Consider the following 26,219-nt stretch of genomic DNA (forward strand, 5'->3'; position numbering starts at 1 on the left):
CTAAATCCTAGCAGCTGGCCAGGGAAAGGCTGAGGGATGAATGGCAAGCTTCTGATTTGCCACTGCTCTCCCAGGTACCGTTAGGCCTGCACCATCTAATGAATACTTCTACTTTTATTTCTAAAGGGCTGGCCATCCCTACCAGTAGAGGGAGTGGGAGGGAAGGTTAATGTTACATGTGAGATGCCATCATTACCACCATCGCTGTGTTCTACATCTGTCTTAGTGCATAGATACTATAGCGATAAGCACATTACAAAAGCTTAAAACAGATATCTCCTGGCAAGTAAGTTTACTCCTATGGCTAGTAGATGTCTAGTAAGTTTTTCAAGCTCTCCTGAGGAGTGTCGGAGATGACCAAATTTCATACTGGAGGCGGACCTTGTGGGTCTTTGTTTGCATTGAGGCAATAATTTGTGCATTTTGATGTATGTAACTGGTATATATTATCAAGGGCAAACCAAAGAGTAGGAACCAGTATGGGTTTTGATAGAGCAAGTTGGTTCCAGGTATTTCACAGTAGGATGAGGGTGTGTTAGCAAAAGAGGTGTAACCTGAAAGTGAATAAGGCTGGAGAGCCCAATAGGATTAAGATGCTTGAGAGAATTGTAACTTTCTAAGGGTGAGGAATAGAACCTTGCTTTCAGTTAAGATTATTAAGAGAGGTGAGTTGCACACTTACTTTGGAAGGACAGTACTTTCCAGACACACACCAAGTTTTGAGAGATTATATGATGGATAAAATAAGAACTGAAGACCAACACCAATATATCAAGAGGCATGCACAGTGCTCATGAAATTGTAATACAGTATATGCCAGGAGAACACCTAGACAAAGAATCCTAGATTGTAATTTAAAATGTTTGATCATATTACACCTAGGGTCCAAGGACTTGTTTGGCTTATCTGCAGGGACAAACACCTAAAACAAAATAGTCATTCATGGCTTGTTAAATGTGTAGTGTAATTGCTCAAAAATAGATATAACTTGTATAAATCATCAGTAGGGCAGTCTATTTCTTGTTTAAAGATGTACAGTTGAAAGCATCTTTTAATTCTTTAACAGGTCTGAGAAGTCCCCAATCTGTGCAGACTACCCGTCCTCCTTTCAACAGAGCCATGTCTTTAGACAGCCCAATACCTGTGGGTTCAAGCCCTCCAGTGAGGAGTGTCAATGCATTCTCCATGTTACAAAAGCAAAACATCATGGGTGGGAGTCCAAGAATGATCGAGAACCAGGAAAATTTTGGATCAAACATGGGTTTGTTGATGACATACAAACAGATCTCATTATAATTGAAAATATTGTAAAATTTTAATGTGCTGAAATTAGTTAAAACCCTGAATGTATAAGAATGAGGCATGTTAATCTTTAATATTTCCCATCTAAATCATTAAACTGATTTTAAGTAACTATTATTATCCATAGCTGGAGTTATTAGGTTATAGCTGTATCCCAGCCATGTGTTCTACTGGGACTTTGTTTTAGCTGAATTATTAAAAAAAACTGTTTTGAAATACTGAAGTGTCTATTTAATGTGTGGTTGACAAGATCAGTTTGTGAGAGCAGCCAGTCAAAAAAATTCGTTAATATTCTTAATTTTGGCTAAATTAATATGCTTGGAAGAAGAAATGAAGCATGCCATGGCCAGATTTAATAGGAGTTCAGTAATCTGTTCTCTACTCATTGGCTGTTGTCACTGTAATTAGTGAGAAAATAGAAATGGTTCCAATAAAAAAATCAAGTATCAGAGGGGTAGCCGTGTTAGTCTGAATCTGTAAAAAGCAACAGAGGGTCCTGTGGCACCTTTAAGACTAACAGAAGTATTGGGAGCATAAGCTTTCGTGGGTAAGAACCTCACTTCTTCAGATGCAAGTAATGGAAATTTCCAGAGGCAGGTATAAATCAGTATGGAGATGACGAGGTTAGTTCAATCAGGGAGGGTGAGGTGCTCTGCTAGCAGTTGAGGTGTGAACACCAAGGGAGGAGAAACTGCTTCTGTAGTTGGATGGCCATTCACAGTCTTTGTTTAATCCTGATCTGATGGTGTCAAATTTGCAAATGAACTGGAGCTCAGCAGTTTCTCTTTGGAGTCTGGTCCTGAAGTTTTTTTGCTGTAAGATGGCTACCTTTACATCTGCTATTGTGTGGCCAGGGAGGTTGAAGTGTTCTCCTACAGGTTTTTGTATATTGCCATTCCTGATATCTGACTTGTGTCCATTTATCCTCTTGCGTAGTGACTGTCCAGTTTGGCCAATATACATAGCAGAGGGGCATTGCTGGCACATGATGGCATATATAACATTGGTGGACATGCAGGTGAATGAGCCGGTGATGTTGTAGTTGATCTGGTTAGGTCCTGTGATGGTGTTGCTGGTGTAGATATGTGGGCAGAGTTGGCATCGAGGTTTGTTGCATGGGTTGGTTCCTGAGTTAGAGTTGTTATGGTGCGGTGTGTGGTTGCTGGTGAGAATATGCTTAAGGTTGGCGGGTTGTCTGTGGGCGAGGACTGGCCTGCCTCCCAAGGTCTGTGAAAGTGAGGGATCATTGTCCAGGATCGGTTATAGATCACTGATGATGCGTTGGAGAGGTTTAAGCTGAGGACTGTAGGTGATGGCCGGTGGGGTTCTGTTGGTTTCTTTTTTGGGCCTGTCTTGTAGCAGGAGGTTTCTGGGTACTCGTCTGGCTCTGTTGATTTGTTTCTTTATTTCCTTGTGTGGGTATCGTAGTTTTGAGAATGCTTGGTGAAGATCTTGTAGGTGTTGGTCTCTGTCTGTCAGAGATCTTCACCAAGCATTCTCAAAACTACGATACCCACACAAGGAAATAAAGAAACACCATCACAGGACCTAACCAGATCAGCTACAACATCACTGGCTCATTCACCTGCATGTCCACCAATGTTATATATGCCATCATGTGCCAGCAATGCCTCTCTGCTATGTACATTGGCCAAACTGGACAGTCACTACGCAAGAGGATAAATGGACACAAGTCAGATATCAGGAATGGCAATATACAAAAACCTGTAGGAGAACACTTCAACCTCCCTGGCCACACAATAGCAGATGTAAAGGTAGCCATCTTACAGCAAAAAAAACTTCAGGACCAGACTCCAAAGAGAAACTGCTGAGCTCCAGTTCATTTGCAAATTTGACACCATCAGATCAGGATTAAACAAAGACTGTGAATGGCCATCCAACTACAGAAGCAGTTTCTCCTCCCTTGGTGTTCACACCTCAACTGCTAGCAGAGCACCTCACCCTCCCTGATTGAACTAACCTCGTCATCTCCAAACTGATTTATACCTGCCTCTGGAAATTTCCATTACTTGCATCTGAAGAAGTGAGGTTCTTACCCACGAAAGCTTATGCTCCCAATACTTCTGTTAGTCTTAAAGGTGCCACAGGACCCTCTGTTGCTTCCAATAAAAAAAGTTATCATATGTTCTATAGGAGAAATAATCTTTTATATGCTCTTCATTGTACTAGGTGGACCCAACAGAAATATGGCTATGAATCAGCATCCAGCAGGAGACTGGGTTTTGCCAAGCTCTAAGGTTAACAGACTGGAACCTACAAATTCTGGTTCAATGGTGAGACCAGGACCAGACTATAACCCATCCCTTCCCAGACCTACAGTGGGTGGCTCCATGCCTGGTTTGCCCATCCGGTCTAATAGCATACCTGGTACAAGACCAGTGCTACAACAGCAAATGATTCATATGAGTAAGTTCTTTACATTTGTATAAACCTATTTAATAAAATGCATATTTGTTTGTTGATCAGGCATTCAGAATAAAGATCCTTTTAATTTCAGTATCTGGATTTACATCCAAAGACAGTTAATTCCTTGAGGCAAGCTCCATATTTTCCTCTTGTGCATGGAAAGTGCCAGCACACTGTAGAAAGTTCCTTAATCTTAATGATAATTAATAATTTCAGACTAAGGAATTCCATATTTAATTATTTGTCCGTATGTTTGCTTATATTTCCAATTGGAGGTGTCATTTTTCCTATCACGCCAAAAGAAAAAAAAAAGAGTATTCATATATTGATGATCTATCTCTATATTCTTCTTGGAGATGGCTTCTACATATTCCCGCCTGTGACATTCAGAGTTCTAGGAACCACTCTATAGTTAGCTGCAGGTGTAGGGACTCTGTATCAGGAGTTTTAGGAAATCTAGTTTAAAAGAAAAAAACTATTTTAATTAGTAATAGTTATTGGTGGTAATATTGGTTTTACTAGTATGTACATAGCTTTTTAGGTTGTCTAAGGTAGTTGTAAAATGCTTTTTTTTTTTTTTTTTTAATTCTGCACTATCATGCAGTTAGATTCTTGGACCTACTCTGGCTCTTTTCTGGGGTGTCATGTCTCATATAGAACCTAAAGACCTATACTAGAGAGACCGGATTTAAATGGCGATCTCATGCCCTTTTTGTCATCCTAAAACTAGCTGATCCAAGAAGAAATCATTTACAGTGTTCAGAAGATGCTTCTTTAAACTTGACCCATATTGATGCTTGACCACTTGGTACCTGAACCTCTCATCATTGTTTTCCACAGGGCAGAATTGTCCTGCATTTGCATCCAGATTTTTTTTATCAAAAGTAGTGTCTGAGTTCCATGTGAACAAGACTATCAATGCCCTGTTCTTTTTAAAACATGATGCTCATATGAGAGAAACGAAACTTCATGCCCAAAATGTTAAGTGGGCCGTAAGTTTTAATTAAGATAGAACTCAACCATTAAAGAAATCTTCCATGCTTTTTATAACATTTTGGGGTCAGTGTAAAGGAAATGCCATTTCCACATAGCATCTCTCAAAGTCAATTGGACTGGACCCTCAAACTTGTTATACTTCAGCGAAGGTTACGGTACCCAAGGGTCTGAGGGCTCACTTTACCAGGGCTATAAGGCAGGATCAGTGGCATTTCTCTAACATTTCCATCATAGAAATCTATTGCCTGAGGTTTCTCAGCCCTACTGTCTCAACTTGGCATTGGGATGTGATGCTCAATTTGGGAAGACAGTTCTGCAGTTCTTGTTTAATTAGAACTCCTCAGCTCATCTTGCTGGAAATTATATTGCTAGTGAATTCTTATAAGTGGAAATCTGTAGAATACTGCTGAGTTTTGGGAAAAGTAATGCTTGTTGGGACAGCACAAATGCCCCCACACTGCACTGTTTGTTTGGAGATGTTAAATGGTGATGTGATCCCCAGCCGGCTCAGTTCTTTCAATGGGAGTAGAACTTCTGGTAAGAGGGAAAGGTGAATGGATAAGGCAGAGGCAACACACTCAAATAACCAGTTGCTGATAAGTAACTTATTTTGTACTTGTCTTTAGAATGTCACATCATGTCACTATTACAGTGCATGATTGATAGTGTCCTGACTTCACTGGCAAGAAGAGCGGGGTGGATAAAAACTGATCTTTTTTTTTTTTAAATAAAAAAACTTCTTAAATTTAAATCAGTTTTTAATTTAAATTGAATACAGGTTATTGCAATAAAATCTAAACTATTTAAAATTAAATTTGAAATTATGACAATCTATGTTAAGGCCTACACTTTTATAATCTGTTAAAATAATTTAAATTAATTATATGAGTAATATTAAGCAGTACTTGCTTCTTGCCAAATTTTAAAGAAAGTCAAACCACTTAACTGGTGGAAGTCAGTGTGGTGGAACCAGAGTTTGTTGATGTGCTAAACCAGCTTTTGACAGCAGTAGCCTCTTCTACTGGTGCAAAGAAAATATTTTCTTAAATTCAACTAGTTCAGTTCAATATTAGCTCAAAGTTAAGAAACCAAATGGGAGTTGCAAAAGCAGGAAAGCTTGTTATCCTTTTCCAATCTATGAATAGAATCTGTGTCTGAGAGGATGAGGTCTACTAGTTCTAAAATCTTGAAGGTCATGGTAACTAGAAACAATCAGTTTTGTTCACTAGCTACAGATAATACTTCCTTTGATAAATAAATCGGTTTTAAATGCCAAACATTTTGATATACTTCTCGATAAACTTTTTTTTCTCATGTTTCAGCATATTTAAGGTAGTTTTATTTAACTAATAAAAATACTATTTTAAAATACAGGTTTTTTTGCATTTTTAATTGAACTTTAATTTTCATCCAACTAGAGCTTGACACAAATCACAAATAAAAATTAATATTTTAGTAGATAAATGAATAATTTGCCATTTTCTACGATAATAAAATATAAACATTAAAAATCTGAATAAATGTAAATTAAGCTAGATAATTGCTTTACATAAGTGTCTTAAATATAGTGTATTCTCCTGGTTGGCAAAAAGTAGTACCAAATTTAGTGTAAAGGGTAGATTTAGTTGCAAATCAACATGTTTTAATGGTTACCAACGAGTGACAGTTGACATTTCTTTAGGAAAATAACTAAAAAGTTTAAATGCAAAACAAGATTAAAATTGATTATTTAAAATAAGGTTTCCTGTTTGCTAATTTAAATCATGAATAAAATTGGGGATTAAAATCTCTTTGATTTAAATGAACCCACCCTGAAAAATTACTTTTGAATTATATTAGGTTACTGCATTCATATTGTTCCCATTTGAGGTGTTGTGGGACTGATACTAGAAATCAAAATCATATCATGTAGAGAGCAATAGCTCTAGTCCTTCATATCGTGTGTGTGTGTGTGTGTGTGTACATGATGTTTAAAGTATTTAGTTCTAATTAGACCGTTAACCTATTGAAGTTACCAATATAACACACAATAATCTGTAGAATCCCAAACTTTTATTTCACATGTAAAGCAGGATGTTAAATTTTACCTTTGTTTTCAAAAAATAATAAAATTAATTTTACTTCATAGGGCCTACTGAGATTAATATGGGTATGGGAGGTAATCCTTATGGGCAAACAGGACCATCTAACCAGCCAGGATCATGGCCTGATAGCATGCTGTCCATGGAGCAAGGACCTCGAGGGTCACAAAACAGGTAGGGTTTAGAATAGGTGATGAAAGCTGCATAGTTTAAATATGACTGATCACTGCTATAAGAAGAGTTTAAAAACTGGAACAGTATTTGTTCTAAGATATGACTTTCTGAACCCCTTTAGTGCTTCCAGAACCCTTTGTTCCATGAGCAGTGGGCACCAACTGACATAGAAGATTCATCAAAAAATGGGCCTGTGCCCTAACAGAACACTAACACCACCACCAATACGGCATACAGCAGATGTTAAAATAACCTGGTTTAACAGCTTTGAGGATAATTTTCAGCTTTGTTTTAATTGTTTTAAATACATTTTTATAAACACATACATGATGATATAATATGAAAATATGTGGCAGTGCTACATGAGAAGTTCCTAGAAGTGAACTTTGAAAGTTCTTTTCTAACTCTGAAAATTTCTCATCTCTCTTGCTAGCATGGATTCATAAACTGGTGATAGTTGGATTTGATAGGTCTTCTCCATTTTAGTGCATGCAGTAGTGGATTTGGGAGTAAAGACTTCAGGCTTGTCTACATTAGCAGTTCATGGCAAGCTAGGGTGTAAATCTACCCTGCGCTAGCCTGCTACCTCAGCTTGCCATGAACTATGTATTTGTGTAGACAAGCCTTAGTTTCTGTTTCCAACTCTGCTGCTGTGACATTGTCCATGTCTGTTAACCTTTATACCTTAGTTTACCCTTCTGTAATATGGGTAATACTTACCCATTTCTGTAAAGTTGTTTGCTATCTTCAGGTGATATATGCTACATGTTTTTATAATTAATGGTTTTTAACTTGTTGCTTTATAGACAATTAGTTAGAAGTTCTTTGGATGATTTCTTATGTCCACCTCCTAACATGGAAGGCCAGAGTGATGAAAGGGCCCTTTTAGATCAGCTGCACACCTTGCTGAGTAACACAGATGTCACAGGACTGGAGGAAATTGACAGAGCATTAGGAATTCCTGATCTTGTAAATCAAGTAAGTAACCCAGAGGGTTTTAACCATTTATTTTCCTGCTTCCTGAATGATCTTGGCACTTGGAAAGTGAATGAAAAAAGCATAACATCTCAACCTTTTAAAATCTGCTTCAGGCGTCCCTCTTTGATGAAAAATACTAACCAGTATTCATTAAACTTTATACCAAAAGAACTTGTATTATGTTTTTCAAAAAATACCACAGGTAAGGTGGTGTCATTTTAGCATAACAGACATGGATATATTCCAATTCCTGACTTCTTATAATATTTTATTAACATAAACAATTTGATATTACTATTTATTCCTGTTAGCACTGCAGAAGTAGCACAGCTATGGGAGAGTGAACTGGATTCTTGTGATTCATGCATCCTCTACAGAGCTCAGATTGCAGAATACATTACTGGCAATGATGTGCACGTACAAAAGAACTCAGTATGGCTTTCAGATCCCAGACTGAGTTTGCATGGCTGGCTGTTAAAAATATAAAATAAAATATTTTTAAAAATCTTGTAGAATGAGCACACTTGATCTGGAAATCATTCAGAAACAGAACCCTGTACTGTCTGTTTTACAAAGTCATTCTTTGAAGTAAAACTACAAAGGCACAGGCAAAGTGCTGGTGGGGTGGGGGAGGTGTTCAAACCCCAGGCCTTGCCCCCACTCCACCCCTGCCCCGCCTCTTCCCGCTCAGTTCCGCCCCCTCCCCTGAGTGCACTGCATCCTCGCTCCTCCCCCTAGCCTCCTCCACACTGCAAAACAGCTGATTGTGGTGGGCGGGAGGTGTGGGGAGGCAGAGTGAGGCGCCTATCTGCAGGGCCTGCTGGCGAGTGGGAGGCACTGGGTTTGTGGGAGAGCGAATATGGGGGTTGCTGGTGGGCATTCACCCACGAAAGCTTATGCTCCAATACATCTGTTAGTCTTAAAGGTGCCACAGGACTCTCTGTTAATAAATATTTAAAACGATGCTGTTCTTATTTGCAATATATTCTTTGTCTGTTAAAGGGGCAAACTTTGGAACCGAAGCAAGATTCATTTCAAGGTCAGGAATCTGCAGTTATGATTGACCAGAAGCCTCCATTATATAGTCAGCCCTATCAGGGGCAAGGGGCAGCAATGCCAGGAGGTTTTACTAACATGCAGGGACAACAGCAATCCTTTAATTCAATGATGAATCAGATGAGCCAACAGAGTAATTTTCCACTGCAAAGTATGCATCCTAGAGCAAGTCTAATGAGACCCCGAACCAATACACCAAAGCAGCTCAGAATGCAACTTCAGCAGAGGCTTCAGGGGCAGCAGGTAATCTTTGCTTTTTTGTTTACACTTTTGTCTTACTCCAAAAGATAGAAAACTTTGTTGCAGTGGAGAGAGAGGTAAAGTGAATTATATTACTTCAAAAGAATAAAGGGAACATAGAAATTGCCATACCAGTTCACATGAGGGGTGTCTAGTCAACCATCCTGTCTGATAGTGGCCAGTACCAGATGCTTTAGATTCTAGAACAGTGGTTCCCAAACTGGGGTTCATGAAATGTTACAGGGGGTTCTTGGGGAAAAAATTCTCCAGTGGCGGACAGAGCTGTCCTTAGGGATCCCTGGCAGCCTGGAGCCCCTGGACTTCCAAGAGTTAAGCAGATCAAAGCAAGCATAACTATTACACGGAGGAGACTTAAACTTCAAGACTCCTTATAAGAAATGGAAAGGGAGGTGGATATTTTTTGCTCTTTTAAAAATTAAATAGGCAGCTAGTATTATTTTTAAAATTATGATGAACAACAAGTTTAAGCTTTGTTGTAACGTGCGTTGTTTTCCTGGACTGCTCAAGACGTGAATGCTTATGTAGGAGGAACTCTGAGTTGGCTTCTTAAATACCTTCATGCTCTTTCACATCTGATACTCCTTGATGAAACATAGGAGCCTTGTCTTATAACAGGCTTATTCAAAGTGATACAAGCTACAAAATCAGATCTTGGAAGAGTGTTGCTGTTTTCATAATGTAATAAAATACTGTAATGATAAATAATAATAAATAGTGTGTAATAAGCATGTCATAAAAACAAATTTTATATTTCCAAGATCACTGCTTTTATAATTTATACTTGGGTAAAGGAGAAAATCCCTGGAAATATTCATTTTTAGGACGGGGTTTGTGAGAATTGACATTTTAGTGAAAGGGGTTCACAAGTTGTTAAAGTTTGGAAACCACTTCTCTGGAAGAAGGTGCAAGAACCTCAGTTTGGTCAACTATTCAATAAGTTGCCCATAGGAGATATCTCTTCCTAGAACCTCCCAGTTAGAGGTTGGTTTTGCCCTACAGTACAAAGGTTTATATTGCTTCCAATTTTTTGTTCTTTTAAAAATAATCCTGTTTAATATAATTCTGGATGATCTCATTATCCATGCAAATGTCCAGTCTTTATTCTGAGTCTTGTTAAGCGCTTGGCCCCAGTGATGTCTTCTGCCAGTGAGTTCCACAGTAAATATATCTGGCTTTTTAATGAATAAATAGCTTTTCAACTTATTTTGCAAATTAAGTAATTTTTATTGTGTCAAAACAATGACTTCACGAATATCAAAATGTGCTATTATCTACCAATCACTCCCTCTCTGAATAGAGGCATTCAGATATCACTTGATTTGATTAATTGTATTAAATAAAATATAAGTGAATGGTGGTGGTACTTTTTTAAAAGTATTGTTTGTTCTCCCTTATGAATCTGATCCATTTTAGATACCCTGATGTTATGGTGATAGGCACAGTATAAGAAACAAGATAGATTTTAACACTGTGCCGTAAAAATTTAAAAAAGGGTTATTTGTTGTCTCAGCATTTTGATTTACATTTCTTAACAGAATATTTCAATTTAATTTGTGTGCTACAGTAAAGTGCAACCTTAATTATCCATAAGTCATTGGGGAACACTGAATATGTTTTGAATAACAAAAGCAACTGATAGCAGAGGAAATTTTTATTGTAATAAGTGTAAAGGGTTGTGAACAAATTCTGGATAACAGGGAGTGTCAGATAATAGAGGCTGGGAGAATTAATGTAGTGGCTTATACTATAAAAGAGTGTAGTATTCAGCACTTCCCATCCCATACTTTTCTTCTTGGCTGGACCAGGGCATTGAATCAGGCTACGGCTTTTTGGAGCAACTGTCATGTCTTTTTTATAATAGTCGCTTTAACGGTATCCACCCTTGAAACAGAGATGAAACCTGTAGTTATATATATTTTGGATATTTTGGAACTCGGAGTAGAAGTGTTGGTCTACTATACTGTGCTTCAAATGAGTTTGGTTACAAAATATTTTATAAGAAAGTAAAGCCTTTTAATGCCAGGCCACTTAATTTGAATGTGTGAATTACAACTGTTCATGTTCAAATTTAAAGATGAATGCTTCAGCATTCTGTATCTAATAAGGTAAAAACACTAATCTCTGGATTCTAGATGCAAAAAAAAAAAATTACATTTGCAGAAAGGTGGTTTCTTTTTCTTATTTTTCCTAAATAAAGAGTTTAGCTGCTGTTACTTGGTTTGATTGTTGTAGCCTGGTGTTTTTGAAGATTCCTATTTGAAGCAGATTAATACAGCCCACTTAGACACTGTTAATTGTCTTTCCCTAAGTTTTTGAATCAGACCCGTCAAGCACTTGAGATGAAAATGGAAAACCCAGGTACTGGTGGTGCCCCAGTCATGAGGCCAGTCATGCAGCCGCAAGTGGGGTCACAGGTGAGTAATCATCACACTCACCCTTCCAAAATAGCATGTTGTAAAATAGCAGGGAACAAACATGCCACACACAAGTCCTTATAGAATTCAGGCCTTCTCTCATGATTCCACGGGGTATATTTATTTTCTTTGGTGGCTGAAGAATGATCCTCATTATCAAGTTGGGTATATCCCGCACAGTTCTGAAATTGCAGATTTGTGGGCACTGGTACCTGTGGTCTGTTATGTCACTCTGCATCTGTAGCATATAAGTAGTATTTTACCTATATGAAATGAGTGCTAAGAAGATAACATCCTGCATTAGCTTTTTAGCATGAATAAGATAGTTTAATGCAAACTTAAACTTGATATTTTGATCATTTTAACACTGCCAACTGGCTTTCGTTAATGTGAATTCCATTGCTAGCCCTGGATGTGCTGGGTCTTATGGGTACAAAATATGTACATGGATTGATTCTCTGGCATGCCTTTAATTTTACTTGTTAAATATCATCCAATACATTTTTTTTGTTTGTTTGTTTGTGGGGTAGCAGCAAGGTTTTCTTAATGCTCAGATGGTGGCTCAGCGCAACAGGGAGCTAATAAGTCATCATATCAGACAGCAGAGGATGGCAATGATGATACAGCAGCAACAGCAACAACCTCAGACCTTCAGTCCACCACCAAATGTGACTGCCTCAGGAAGCATGGACAGTTCTCTGGCAGGTCCCCCAATGGCTCAAGTTCCTTCGCAGCAATTCCCATATCCGCCTAATTATGGTACTGATGCTCACATCTCAACTCTGTCTCTCCCTCACTCCATCTTCCCTTTCTTCCATTTATCTCATCTACCTAAATATTCCAGATCACCCTGAGGCTTGGGAGAAAAAATTCTTATAAAAAAGTGTGTGGGTGGGTGGGTGTGGTTTTCAGAGATCCTGAACACACTGTGTAACCAAACATTCTTAAATGGAACTCCCTCTGTCAGAGTGAGGGAGGCTATCCATTTATTTCCCATCCCAGCCGTGATTTCATCAAATATACATGTAAGTCATTTCTGTTTGTGAAGATACAGTATAAACAATGAGAGCCCAAGAATTTACATGATCATTGTTTGGTTATTTTCCAATATCTATACAATTGTTATGCAAAGCTCTCTGGCTGCTGCTTCCAGAATTTGCCATATGCTGCCCATAATAAAAATGGCTTCCCCTTCCTGCAGATATATTAAAGCAAGTGAAAGTTAGAAGGAAATGGAGAGGATTAGGATGGCTAAACCTTTGTTGGTAATAGTCTAAGCACAGTGATCTCCAGTATACAGACAAGAGTGCAGGGGTGAGAGGAAAGTGTAGGGAAAGCTGCTAACCTGTGTAGCTTGTTTTCATCCTGGACTAAAAAATTGCTTAGAACTTTTGTTTTAGGTTTCAGCATTTATTCAGCCCAGGAAATGGTTATTACCATATAAATATGGAGCTCCTTTGGTTATCATTTAAATAGTCAAAAAATTAAAACACAGTTAAATGTGCTGCCAATGAGCTTACTGTTTGTTTACTATGTAATTAGTTTGATATATTGTTTCCTGATGTAACAGATTCTATTACTCTTCTCTTCCCCCACCCCCTTTTCTGTTTTGATAACTTTCTTGCCTGGATCATTCCATACTGTCATGATTTCCATAGAACTGTTCAGTAGTTCATTTATAGAAAGCAATGAATATTTATTTGAATTCATGCACATCTATATGTACCTACTATCTGGCTGCCCTCAAAATCCAGTTTTGAGAGAGAAAAGTCATTATTGTGAATCCAGATACATAATCCCAAGTAAATTCTCTCACCTGTTTGCTACAGAACACTACAGCAATTTATATCTGACTATCTTTCTGCAGCATTCTCTTAAATGCAGACATTTTATTAGAATATGAGACATTCCTGATACAATTAAATGATTTAATTACCAAGATGGATGTTACATAGTATATTAACTTCTTATTTGTTAGCTTCTTTGTGTTATAATTTCTCATGCACACCTATGTTGCTGTATAAATAATACCGAGGAGGAAAATATCTTCTGTTTCTTTTCACACATGAGTTACGAGGAAAATGTAAATAGCTCCTATTACAAGTATTGGAGGAAAAACTTTTGAAACACTGCTGAAAACTGAAAATATCTTGTTATAAATCATTTTGCTGATTATAGCCTATATTTGTCTTTGCCCCTCCCTTTTGCAATATTACTGAGATTATTTGCAAAAACAGGATTTTATTGCTAAAATGTTTGTCTGCTTGTGCTACTTATTTGTCACATTAAGTTATAATTTGATATCACAACTAGTTGCTGTGGAAAGAATACGGAGTTCAGATGGGCAATAAGCTGCAGAAGCGAAGGAAATTTTAAATGTGCATGTGCGCACATACAAATCCAATTTCCATGTAAGGGAAATGCAGACTAGTGTTTAAGAACAATTGTAAATCTCTGGGGGTTCAGGACTCATCACGCTTGTTAATGTGATGAGACATTTTTCATCCTCCATTGCAAGGATATAGACTAAAAATGCTTAAAGATGACAATTAGCATCTGTTTTGTTTGTTCTTTGTCTTGTAAGGAATAAGCCAACAACCTGATCCCACATTCAGTAGAGTAGCAAGCCCTCCCAACCCAATGATGTCATCAAGAATTAGAGCCTCTCAAAATCCCATGATGCAGCACTCTCAAACAGCAGCAATGTACCAGTCCCCTGAGATGAAAGGCTGGTCATCAGGAAACATGGCCAGGAGCAGGTGAGCAGTAAAGACTTAAGTCAGTGTTTTTCAAGTGTGACCAGTGATTTTGGGTGTTCCAATTTTCAAGTGCCAAAATTAAGACATTTCAAAGGGACCTGATTTTCAGAGGGTGGGTGCTTAGCACTTTCTGAAAATCATGGATGAAATCTTGGCTACATTAAAATCAATGGGAGTTTTGCCATTGATTTCAGTGCAACCAGGATGTCACCCCAGGTCTCTTTTAAACCGTCTGAAGTTGGACACCAAAAATTGCTAGTTGCTTTACAAAATCATGGCCGTGTTTCTTAAATAAACACCCAGAATCTCTAAGTGTATGCTGTACAAAAAGCTAAGTAATCAAAACCTGTATTCATGTTACTCCACACAATAGACATTATGTTTTACCTTCCATTAAAAATGTACGTGTGTATGTATGTAGCACGCACGCCCACACATAGTAAAAATAACATTAAGGTTCTAACCCAAAGATGCACAGGCAAGGAGATTCTGACTTAAGGTTTCCATGAATCCCTTGTCCCTTCAATGCTAAGATTAAGGGTTTCATGGGAGTCTTTAAGGAACAGTATCTAGGCCAGTAAACTTAACTTTTTATCCTCTGTCTCATCTGCAAAGTCCTTATAATTCTTTGGGCTTGTCTACACTTCCAAGACCGGTGATGGATGCATCGCCGGTTGATTTAACAGATCTAGTGAAGACCCGCTAAATCACCCACAGCTTGCTCTCCTGTTGACTCCTGTACTCCACTGGATGGAGTTGACAGGAGAGCATTTCCCATTGACATCGCATAGTGTGGATCCCGCAGTAAGTAGATCTAAGCTACGCTGATTTGAGTTGCACTATTCATGTAACTCAGATTGCGTAGCTTAGATCAATTTTCCCCTGTAGTGTAGACAAGGCCTTAGTGTATTTGGTGGGCTTTTTACCAGAGTTTCAAAGCTTTCTTGTTTGTTGTTTTCCATGACTTAAATACAGATACACACTTCTTATTAATTAGCAGTGGACAGAAAGGAAAGATAAAGTACACGTTTCACCAGTACACAGTTAACATGAAATTGTCTTATGTTTGGAATTTTGGCAATGATTCTTTCAATGTAAACCATCTAGAGGGACATCTACTGGGAATATAAATCCACTGCATGGCTGTCAATGGTCTTTCATATTCCGCTTCAACCAGCTTTGAATTCTGGGAACATGAGCTAAAAATAGCTACATGTTCTTACTTCTGCTGAACTTAATGCGTTTGCTACAGCATTTTCTTACTCACGACCGAGAAACTGTCTTCATTGCACCTGAATGTTAAATCTATGTCTTACATTTTGCAGCAGAAAAGGATTTGGGTGAAGATAAACTGAACATTTCAGTTTCTAACCAACAAATAAGAGAGATCATGTCCTTGTAGTAATTAGTGTCTGTTATGCCCTTGATCCTGCCCTGGCTAGGTATGAATAGATGACTGAATAGATTTTTCACCTAACATCCATTAGAGTTTATATCTTTATAATTAGAAATCAGATTTAGTCTAGGAATATTGACAAAATACCTTGGAAGAAATTTAATTGTGCACAACAATATTATGATGGTGGACTAATGTGATCACTGAAATCCCTAAAAGAGCTACAAGAGAAAGCTTGTTTCCATTAATTAGTAAGAACACTTACCAGATTCCTGAAAAGTAAATTGTTTTGTAAATTTCAGATAAAAATTAAAACTGATCAGAGTACTGGTATTTCTATATTGTCTATCCAATGTGTAAAAGTAACAAATGTGGTACCTTCTGGTTCTGGTGATTATATAAAGATTTAATACTATTTCTTATCTTTCTGCCATGTCAATCACTTGTGGCCTGTATAAGGATGGCAGTGCATTAAAATACCAATCAAACTTTATGGAAGGTAACTTTATTTGTTCTTGTGTGCTCCAGTTCTTTTCCACAGCAGCAGTTCAGCCATCAAGGGAGCCCTACAACTTATAATCTGATGCATATGAATGGCAGCAGTGGTCATATTGGACAAATGAACATTAACACCATGCCTATGTCAGGGATGCCTATGGGTCCAGACCAGGTAAGATAATTGTAACAATTCACTCCACTGATAAACAGTTCTGTAGAGATTCAGAGGCTTGGTCAGCCCTAAACGTACAGGAAGTTATAAGATCCTTTTAAAGGTCTGTAGCTCCTCTTTTCCCATTGAGTACAATCGGTTCTCAAGCTGGCCGACTTCCTCTCACACACTGGTTTTCAGTTCTCGCTGTCCCCTAAGTCATTTGAGGATAAAGCTTTCATTTTGCTCTAGTAGGTTCTGTCTAGCTTTGCTGATATCCATTCTGAAGCCTGGCAGTTTGCTTCTAGGTTAGCTGTTTTTCTTCAGGTATCTCATGATTGTGGCTCAAGAGACACAATGGTCACTTAAGTACTACTGAGCTTGGGGAAATTCCAGAGACCAGAATACTTGAAAGGGGCAACTGTATCTGCTGAGATTTTGCAAGTTGTCTGCAAGACCATCTTCAATCTAAGAACAAAGGTTTCAACTAGACTAAACTGACAAATTTCACATTGGAGAGTGGGAGTAATAGAAGTACTAGTTCTTATCTTGTAGACAGAGTCCAATAAAGGCGATTCTTCTCCCTAAAAATGGATTGTCTTAATATTTTAATCTTCAAAATACACACTGGGCCAGACAGTGAGTGAAAATGTCGATACCTCGATAGCTCAGTGGTTAGGGCATTCACCTGGGTGGTGGGAGACCCAGGTTCCAGTACTTTTGCTCCAATGAATATTTATCCACAACGGAGCTGCTCCACCAGGAGACCATTGAGAGAGACCTGGCCCTAGAATACTCCACATCCCAGTGGTTAGGGCATTTTCCTGAGAAGTGGGAGAACCAAGTTCAAATCCCTGCTTCACATCAGGCAGAGGGAGGAATTGAATCTGGGTCTCCCACATCTTGGGTGAGTGCTCTAACTAATGGAATAAAAGTTATGAGAGGGGGCACCATCATCTTCTCCTTCTCTCATTTTGTGTGGGTTTAGACTTGCTTTGAGCATGCCACTGAATTGGGCCCTACAGAGTTATGTGGCAGCTAAGTAGGAGTTTTGTGAATGCCAGCAGTGACTGTCTGGTGGGACATAAGTTCCTTAGTGCCCCTTGTGATTCCATCCTGGTGTTTTTCTGATAGTTGTTCTTTTTTTGTTTTCCTTTAACAGAAATACTGCTGACACCTAAAACCGTGATCTCCCAAAGTAGAATGATCTATATTAATGATGATGCACTAGTATTACAAAGAAAAGCTACATATTCTTCGTGGCAACTAGTACTGGCCTTATGGAAATAACTGATTTTTCCAGCTGATCACCAAGATGTCCCAAGTGACTTCATACAAAAAAGACTTTTTTTTAGTAGAAGCAGTCTCTCTGTATTACTGTATATTGTGGTGTACAAAACAATGGTCATAAATATTTTTGGCACTCTGCCTCTAGAAATGTGAATTTGGGAATGGCATTTTAGTAAATATGATGGGTAGACTCTATGTATACCACTTCTATTTACTGTAGCTATCCAAAGCCCTTTAACTACAGGCAGGCAAAAGTGCCCGGAGAAGTCATGGTAGATAAGAATTCTGATTTCTCTAGTAAGAATATCTGACAGAGAATGTAGTTCCTAGCCTTGACTCTTTTATATGAATTCCTGAATACAAATGCTGCTTTTAACCTCTTATCCCCAGGAGTCAGGATTTCCAAGCATAGTGGCAATGCAGAATGAATTGACATGTAATGTTCCAAAATCCTGCCCATTGATGCCAAGGGGGGTTACAGAGAAAATAAATTAAAATTATTTAAACATAATCGTGACTAATATTTAAATTTTGATGTGCAGCTGAGTGCACTTTATAAAAGGCTATATAACGGATTAATGCAATATCTTTGATAAGGATTAAATAAACCGAAAGGTAGGGTGCACTCATGTTCTTTTTCAAATCCAATCTTTTAAGAATTGTTGATTGAAAAGACTGTGTACTGTAATGTTTTATGTTATTGGAAATTAGAGCAATAATCCTTCATGTTTTTTGGGGGGGGAAAAACCTTCAGAAAAATCAAGGCAAGGCACTGCAGTCTGAATCAGAATTTTGCAGGGTTTTTTTTTTTTGTGAATAAATTTTGTAAATATGATCTTTAAGAATTGTATTATATATATGACTTTTGTAGGTCACTAACTCATTTTTGCAGAGTTTGTGAAGCTAAATATTTAACAAAGTTGATTTCTGTAAACTCATCTTAGTTGAGGTCCAGATAGAAGACCTTTCAATTTTTTTTTTTTTTTTAATTTAATGACCTTGGCCCATATCTTTTTCTTCTTTGGTCTTTGCCACTTATTTTATATCTTTAACATAATAGCTTTTTTAAAATATAATTTGTTTAGGGTTAAGCAATTGGTTAATGCTTTCTCCACATTAAGTGAGCACTTTGTTACATTTCATTTTTTATATAGGGCAATTTGACAAAAAAGGCTCCCTGGATTGTAAGCTGTCATGACTTGTCATAACAGTTCATGTGGTTTTATATAGCCTTTTTAGTTAATGAGTCCGTATTGTCGGGACTTTTGGTTATCTTTAATGAACCCTAAATGTTTTTCTAGAAAAGATGCCTATTGCTAAGTATTTCCTGTTAATTACTTCTCCACCATCACATCTTACAGCAAGCAACTCATTTGTTGTCACATGACATCCAGAAATCTTTATGGATATTAAGCCACAGTTTAACCAAATGTCTGCACCTCTTTGGATTGTTCTATTGTAATGAATGTATTTTCCAAACAAGTGTGTCTACTATCAGTATTCATGTTAGGTTACAAGTCTATTCATCTTTATCTGTTGACAAGTTGTTTTTTTTGTCCATAAAACGAAGATGCTATTACAGATTATCCACTTTCAGACAGATGGCGATTGAAACCTGGAAACTTCCATAAGGGTGTGAACCAGAAATGTTTTAAGGAATGTGGTGCTTTTGTTCTATTGTTCATTGTGTAATGGAAAACAGACTTCTCCTGAGTGAGTGAAAATCAGTGATTCTGATCATTTCTTTTTGGTACTGTAACTAGGAAGTCATATTTTGTTTTGCAGTAACTTGAAGGAACTTCCATGTTCTTCCATTTTAATGAAAATAATTTTCTGTGCAAAAATTCACACAACTTTCATCCTATATCTACAGCCACAGTCCTACTCCACAAGGCAGGCAGGCGCAATAAAAATCTGCTTTTTATGCAGGCTAGTCTGTACAATCAGCATTGAGAACATAGATTTGGCTGTAGTAATTTAGTTGTTTCCACTCCTCAGTCTGGTTCATCTGTGTTGTAATGCATGACATTTAAAAGCATAAGGAACTGTTTTCCCCTTTCTTGCTTTTTAGAATCCACCTGCTGGTTGAGTCAGTGCAACGTAATGGAGTTGAAAGGCAACAATCCCTTGCTTTTTATATTAAATCAGAATAGAATGATTTTATATCTTGTAGTTGTTCATTATATTGATGGAAGCTGCAACCCTTGATTGCTTTGACTAGTGAAATCTTCAGGATATGTACTACTTTATGCTTTTTGCCCTTAACTTTTTTTTTTTTTTTTTTGAGACTGATTCTATTTATACTTCTAAAATGTGGTACCTGATGGATGTTACAAAAGATCCTTCTTCCCTCATCTGCCTTTAGAATGTTGTTTTTTTCCAGTAATTACTTTTTGCTGAATCCAAAGATTTGTTTTACTTCAAATATGATAAAAAGATAAGCCTTTTTAAACCTTTTAAAATTAGTGTTATTGAAACCTTTCAAGGCAACAATCTAAATATTTCACCTAGGTTGAAAAGTGTATTTACTAAACTAAACAGTCCTTTGATTTTGGTGGTATTTGATATCTCCAATAATTGTGTTTTGGTTCTACAGCAGCAAAGTTTTCTGAATGATTCAAGAAGCTGTGTAACTTTTTGACAGTACGATTACAGTTTACTAGTGTAACCAGTTGAATCACTACTGCATAGCAGACATAGTCTCACTACATGCCTGCCAGGTTTCCTGTTGATTATAGAAACCATGTGTTATAAAATCCATTAGCAATTTTTTATTCAATCTCATCCTAAATTTGTGCTTTTAATGTGAGGAATTCAAGAGCATTTTTTAAAGCTATAAACAAAACTATTTGAATGTTGCACCAATTAGCACACATTTTATTTTAGATTTTAAGTGCAGACGGATGATAGAATGATACAGCAAGTATGAAACCATATAATTCTGAGAGCAATATTTAAAAACAATTCTCAGGAGAAGGCATACAGTATTGAGAATTGCATTTAAATTTAGTTTACATTAAAGTACTGCTTGAAATGTGTGTATCTTTACATTGCAAAAACAAAAAAACATGTGGGCTGATTTATAAAAGGGTTGGTTATAAAGTATTACTGCTCTTCTGATTTTTGTGTTTTGATGTTAATAATAATGTAAATAAAGGTTTCTATTTAAAACCAGAACTTGGTGATTTAGTATGTCAGCTGTTTAAGCTCTGAAGGGTGCCAATTATATTCTAACAAGGCCAGCAGTGTAGCATTTCCCCACCACTCTTTGAGAGATAATGTAACACTATTATGTGAGAGAGGCTAGATTTGGGGAATGATTTAAGAACTCTTGGTTTCCTGGGTTTAGGTGTGTTTCAGGGGCTGAACATGTATCAACTGCAAAGGTGCCTATAAAATGATCTTTCTGGCTTTAAAAATAGTGTTCTGATACACAATCTCAACTAGAAGGAAGGGTGGGGAAATAAAAAGAACTCGGGAACAACCACAGGTTTGGGACATAAGTTTTCTTGCTATAATATATATCTTCCATCATAGGGAGAGCCACAGGCTGAAGCCAAGTTTTGTATAACAGTTTGAAAATATACTTTACCATTTTTTCCTGAAATGTATATTCAGACTTTTATACTGTACTAAACTACAGAGAAAGCTGAGTATTTTTAGATGGAGGTAGAGATGTAATTTTTAGAGTATTTCTGATTGATATAGAGCAGCATTATTAACATTAGTTGGCCTTCCAGGATTCCACCTTCTCCCATCTCCAAAGTTGCTGCCAGACGACAGAGAAACGTAAGTTTCCTTTTTTCTCCCAGATCGGAATTGTATACAGATACATACGCTTTCTTCTTTGGGAAAGGTTTGGAAAACAGTGAAGACACAAATTCTGTAGAGAGACCATTTGCCACTTGTATCAGACTTCCATTATCCTTGTAAATGTCTCTTCTTTCTGGTGAATCCACTAATGTTTTAAAATCAGTATAAGCGAATATTTGATTGCATTTCCTAGCCCAGCACACATACTCTACTTTTGAAGTACAAAACTCTGATAAGACAGTTTTGGACAATATATTAAAGCTGGGATGCGACAAATACAGGCTTAAACCAAATTTACTTTTCCTAGCTTCACTGAAAACATACAGCAAAAGCCTATAGTCACCCTTGAGAGAGTTTATTTGCTCAACTTCTGTTTCAACATTCACCAATACTTTATTAGGTTATCATATAATAGACCTCTAACACCACACACAAATATTATGTGTCCCCAGCAAGTAATCTCTGTTCAAGCTTCCTATTAGATTTTTTTTTTAAGTGCCCCCGTACTTTGCTTATTTAAAACATGTTTAGAGGACCAGAGGTGCAAATTTGTTTTGAAAATCTGTCTCTTTCGGGTAGTCAGAATGAAGAAAAGAATTACTAAACAAATTCATATTTTTCCTTCTGATAGTCTCCCCAGGATACTCAACACACAGCATCTATTATGGTGAGCACCCCATTTCAAGTTTTGTATATGATTAACCTTTAATGCATTTGCAGAGCCTGTTTGGAGTGTATTTAATAACCTTTTCTTTATGAAAATATTCAGAGATACTTAAATTACTTAGTAAATGATTGGGGATTCCCCTTCCTAATACTGCAGATTATAGACATTAAATCAAAAGTTCTAGTTTCCTGTACACTGAGCTATGACTTTTTTTATTGGCCAAGATTGTTGCTTTTTACAAATGTAAAAATTATGCCACTAACCAAACATGTGCTCTCTCAAACAAGTTGTTTTCATTTTGAACATACAATATAATTTTACCACATAAAAAGACTTCATACAAATCTGATTTCAGTAAAATTCAAGACATACATTAACTGAAATTTTGCAGTGCTTTTAAAAATGGATCAATTCTGAAATGTATTATGTAATGCTTAAGTAACAAGGTACCATTTTGAGAAATGATAGTTGGGCATTCCACTTTTTTATTGACAGAATTTCTTTTGAACAAGACATTGAATATTTACAGAACCACTCCAGCAATCTGCTTTTTTGTTACTCAAGATTTTCTTTTTCCTACAGCTGGCAATAGGGTGGCTATGGAGACAGTGAACTAAAATGATATCCTTAGAGGAAACTTGAAGTATCGTGCTGTTAAGCATTTTTAGCTGCTGCTTCTTCAGTGCTGCTGGCTTGAATTCCTGAATCACTAAATAATACTGTCCTCATTTAATTTGCCCCAGTCAAAAGTAAAAATTTCCACATTGTTTAAACTTTGCTTTGCAGCTGTTCTAATGACATTCGATGGGGTAGCTAAGAGGTTTTTAATTTGTTCCCACTGAAATAATTTTGTGGGTGCTCTGTGCTTTGAGGTGTCAATCCATGCATGGGGTTAGCCTCATTTTCTCTTCCATCAATTCCTTGAACTGCGGTGACTTCGTGAAGTATAATCCAAAGCAAAAGCAGATGCAACAGTGGCCTTCAAAAAGGAACCTATATTCCTGACAGTAGTTCCCCCAAATTCACTATCTATTTAATTGACTCAACAGTGCAAACATTCTATCTACTTCAACCTCAAAGTTCATCCAGTCCTCCAGGCTAACATTTTAATTCTTTCTGAAATCATATACATTTTCATTAAGTCTGTACAAGGATTCAAGTTCTGGCCCGTTTGTATCCTCATTGAGGTCCAGCAGTTGCAGGAGGTTAGCCTTCCCATCCTTCCCACAGTTGTCCTCTTTAAATAAAATAAACATATTTTAGTGTATGTGTCTTCTCATATGCTGGGATGTGAAGTATTTGCAAATGTAAGTTTGTTTCTCAGTACTGTCATCTACTTATCTGTGGACCCCCTAAAATCATTTTTGTAAAGAACATGGTATAGCTAAGCAATAGCCTCTTAAAATGAGGCCCCAAAAATTGTTAGCTAAAATAAAGTGTCATATTGATCATTTGCCATAAATGGCTTAAGTTTGAAACATTCTTCAATACAGTACTCTTAGTTAGCCCTTATTTCAACAGTTGTTACTCTATGTAGTTCTAAAGCTGATTGTCACCATTTTTTTATTGCAAGTTAATTACATCAGAAATAAAGAATCATAAAATTAAGGGTAGAGTTATGAATTAACCTGATCTAATGTCCTTACATGGCCCCCCACTGCCATACTATCTGAGTGCCTCACACTTTAATGGATTTATCATCTTCACATCCCTGCAAGGTCAGGTATGACAGTACTGCATTCATAGAGAAAGATGCATTCAACAAAAAGAAAACAGAGGATTCTAGCAGAATGTCAGAATATATTGAAGTATATTTTGCAGTCAAGTTATTTTTCATGAATAGTTTGGGTAATTCAGTCTTGTCCCCTCCTGCTCATAGTACACGAGGCCACTGGGGAAATAGTGGGATTTTTTGCCCCTGACAGACACAGCAGCCTGTACAATCTCACTATGTCTCTGCTTTGTCAGATCCCGTTTGTGTGGTTGACAGGCCTGCCCAGGGCCATTCTGAGTTTATGGCTTGAAGAGAGGGAGCTGCTGAGACTTAATTTAAACAAGACTGAGATTATGCTAGTATCGGGGGGGGGGGGGCGGCGGGGGGAATCAGATCCTTCAACTGAGGGAATTAGCCTGCCTTCACTTGCTTATGTTTGCAATTCTGCTAGTCACAGCTGCCTTCTGGGCATCCAGAAGCAGCCACGGAGAAGGGATTTTAGGTATCTGTATTTGGCAAAAAAGTTGCAGTCTTTTATCTGTAATTCAGAGTTTATAGCAGTGAACCACATCTGTGTCACCTCAAGACTGAAAAACTGTATGTACTTTATGGGGCCGCAAGCTGAAACTATTTAGAAACATGCTGGTACAGAATAGGGCTGCCCTCTTGTTCAGTGGCATTTCTTGTTGGGAGTGTGTTACGGTTGTACTCTGCAGTGACTTCTAATTTCTTTCTAAATGTAATGTAAGGTGCTTGCTTTAACGTATATATCTTTTAAATGGTTTGGGTTGGTCATAGAGCACCTTTCTCTTAATGCAAATATTGAGTTAGTTCCCTAGATTAATTGAAAGGAGGCAGAATTCTGAAGATTTTTGGTGAAAGTTGTGTACCTTCATTTCAAGGGCGCATAGTAGAAAATAATGTAGCCAGTTTGAATGTTTAACTTCCTTCACTGCAGCAATTTTAGAATAACCCTTAGTTTGTCAGCATTGTGCTCAATTAACAGAACTACAGTACCATCTTTAAGTGTGAGGCTCCCCTACTTTAAAAGAGTAACTGAGAATAGATGCTGCATGCTAAAAGGAGAGAGAAAAATAAATGTTAAGTCAAAGCTAATGCTTTTCATGAACTAACTCCCAACTCACAGCGACTTGGAAGATGAAGGTCTCTTCATTTCTGGCCACCTTCGACGCTGAAACTGCCTAATTATCAAGCAGCAAAAGGAGAAAAAAAGGTTAACCATCACCAAGAAAACCACCAGCACTATGGTCTGAAAGATGGGAAAAGATTTTAGCTTGAATCTGAATTACAAGAACTAGAACATGCTCTGCTAATGAATAAATAGGAATTCAAATTAATGGGGCTGGAGGAAAAGTTTGCATCAAAGGTATCCCTGGTACAGACAGGTGAGTCCCTCCTCTGCTTTCCCAAGCTCAGATTCCTCATAGCTTAGTGTGAAGGTGAGTCCTGATAAAAATTAAACTTGTTTTAAAACGTACCTGAACTGCTCGTAGCTTCCATCCTTAAGCCCTTAAATTTAAAAAAAAAAAAAAAAAATAGTAGTAGTTATCAACTGATGCCTGCACAAGAATAAGGTATTGGGTACGGCACAATGCAAAAAACTGTGATGTCTCAGAACCTTCTACCTACTACCCCAGTGGTTCTCAAACTTTTATACCAGTAACCCCTTTCACACAGCAAACCTCTAAGTGCAACCCCCCCTTATACATTAAAAACACAATTTTTTATATTTAACACTATTATAAATGGTGAAGGCAAAGCGGGATTCGGCAAGGGTGCTAACAGCTCGTGACCCCCCACATAACCCTGAGGGTCACGACCCCCAGTGTGAAAACCCTGTATTAACCTTAATTCACAAGCCACTTTTGGGGTTACATAACCAAGTTCAAATTAGGGGGCGTGTACTCTGATCTGTGTTGTCATTATCCAGAATCGAAGCCTTTTCTACTCTACATCAACATAGAGTTAGATTTTGCAGCACCCTGGTAATTCACAGGCAGGTTCATTTAAATAAATGTAGTAGAAACATCTATTAATATAAATACACAGATACAATCAATATAGAAGCCCCTGTGCTATTTTTAATCCCCCACACCAGGGGAGTGGGATGCAGTTTAGGATAAACATTTTTAGTTATGGCATTGCTGGTAAGTGCAGAAATATTTTGAAAAAGTGTCTCTTAGGTTTCAAAATATATACCTCAGAGCAGTGACTGGACAGT

At 37.4% G+C, this 26,219-nt stretch overlaps 2 protein-coding genes across 39 annotated transcripts in view; one reads left to right on the forward strand and one right to left on the reverse strand.

Moving 5' to 3' along the window:
- The window catches only part of NCOA3 (nuclear receptor coactivator 3), a 145,485-nt gene extending 124,528 nt beyond the window's left edge, over nucleotides 1-20,957 (forward strand). For 19 of the 27 annotated variants that reach the window (XM_065566629.1, XM_024108810.3, XM_065566626.1 and 16 more), the window contains 10 exons: nucleotides 1,067-1,261; nucleotides 3,493-3,729; nucleotides 6,854-6,980; nucleotides 7,787-7,958; nucleotides 8,961-9,257; nucleotides 11,585-11,689; nucleotides 12,220-12,448; nucleotides 14,274-14,448; nucleotides 16,373-16,514; nucleotides 17,656-20,957. In XM_065566629.1, coding sequence (XP_065422701.1) covers nucleotides 1,067-1,261; nucleotides 3,493-3,729; nucleotides 6,854-6,980; nucleotides 7,787-7,958; nucleotides 8,961-9,257; nucleotides 11,585-11,689; nucleotides 12,220-12,448; nucleotides 14,274-14,448; nucleotides 16,373-16,514; nucleotides 17,656-17,667 — 1,691 coding nt within the window. In that variant the 3' untranslated portion in view covers nucleotides 17,668-20,957. Of the gene's footprint in view, nucleotides 1-1,066; nucleotides 1,262-3,492; nucleotides 3,730-6,853; nucleotides 6,981-7,786; nucleotides 7,959-8,960; nucleotides 9,258-11,584; nucleotides 11,690-12,219; nucleotides 12,449-14,273; nucleotides 14,449-16,372; nucleotides 16,515-17,655 lie in introns of those variants that run through there. The other 8 variants (XM_065566636.1, XM_065566637.1, XM_065566638.1 and 5 more) reach the window with 5 other exon arrangements.
- A 1,499-nt stretch (nucleotides 20,958-22,456) lies between these two features.
- SULF2 (sulfatase 2) overlaps nucleotides 22,457-26,219 on the reverse strand; it is a 260,049-nt gene continuing 256,286 nt past the window's right edge. For 11 of the 12 annotated variants that reach the window (XM_005304619.5, XM_065566658.1, XM_065566659.1 and 8 more), the window contains 3 exons: nucleotides 25,477-25,507; nucleotides 25,123-25,179; nucleotides 22,457-23,500 (listed from right to left, as the gene is read on the reverse strand). In XM_005304619.5, the coding sequence (XP_005304676.1) occupies nucleotides 23,470-23,500; nucleotides 25,123-25,179; nucleotides 25,477-25,507 (119 nt within the window). In that variant the 3' untranslated portion in view covers nucleotides 22,457-23,469. The remainder of the gene's footprint in view (nucleotides 23,501-25,122; nucleotides 25,180-25,476; nucleotides 25,508-26,219) is intronic. The other variant, XM_065566652.1, reaches the window with a different exon arrangement.

This window comes from Chrysemys picta, chromosome 13 (assembly GCF_011386835.1).
Source record: "Chrysemys picta bellii isolate R12L10 chromosome 13, ASM1138683v2, whole genome shotgun sequence".
Lineage (NCBI taxonomy): Eukaryota > Metazoa > Chordata > Testudines > Emydidae > Chrysemys > Chrysemys picta.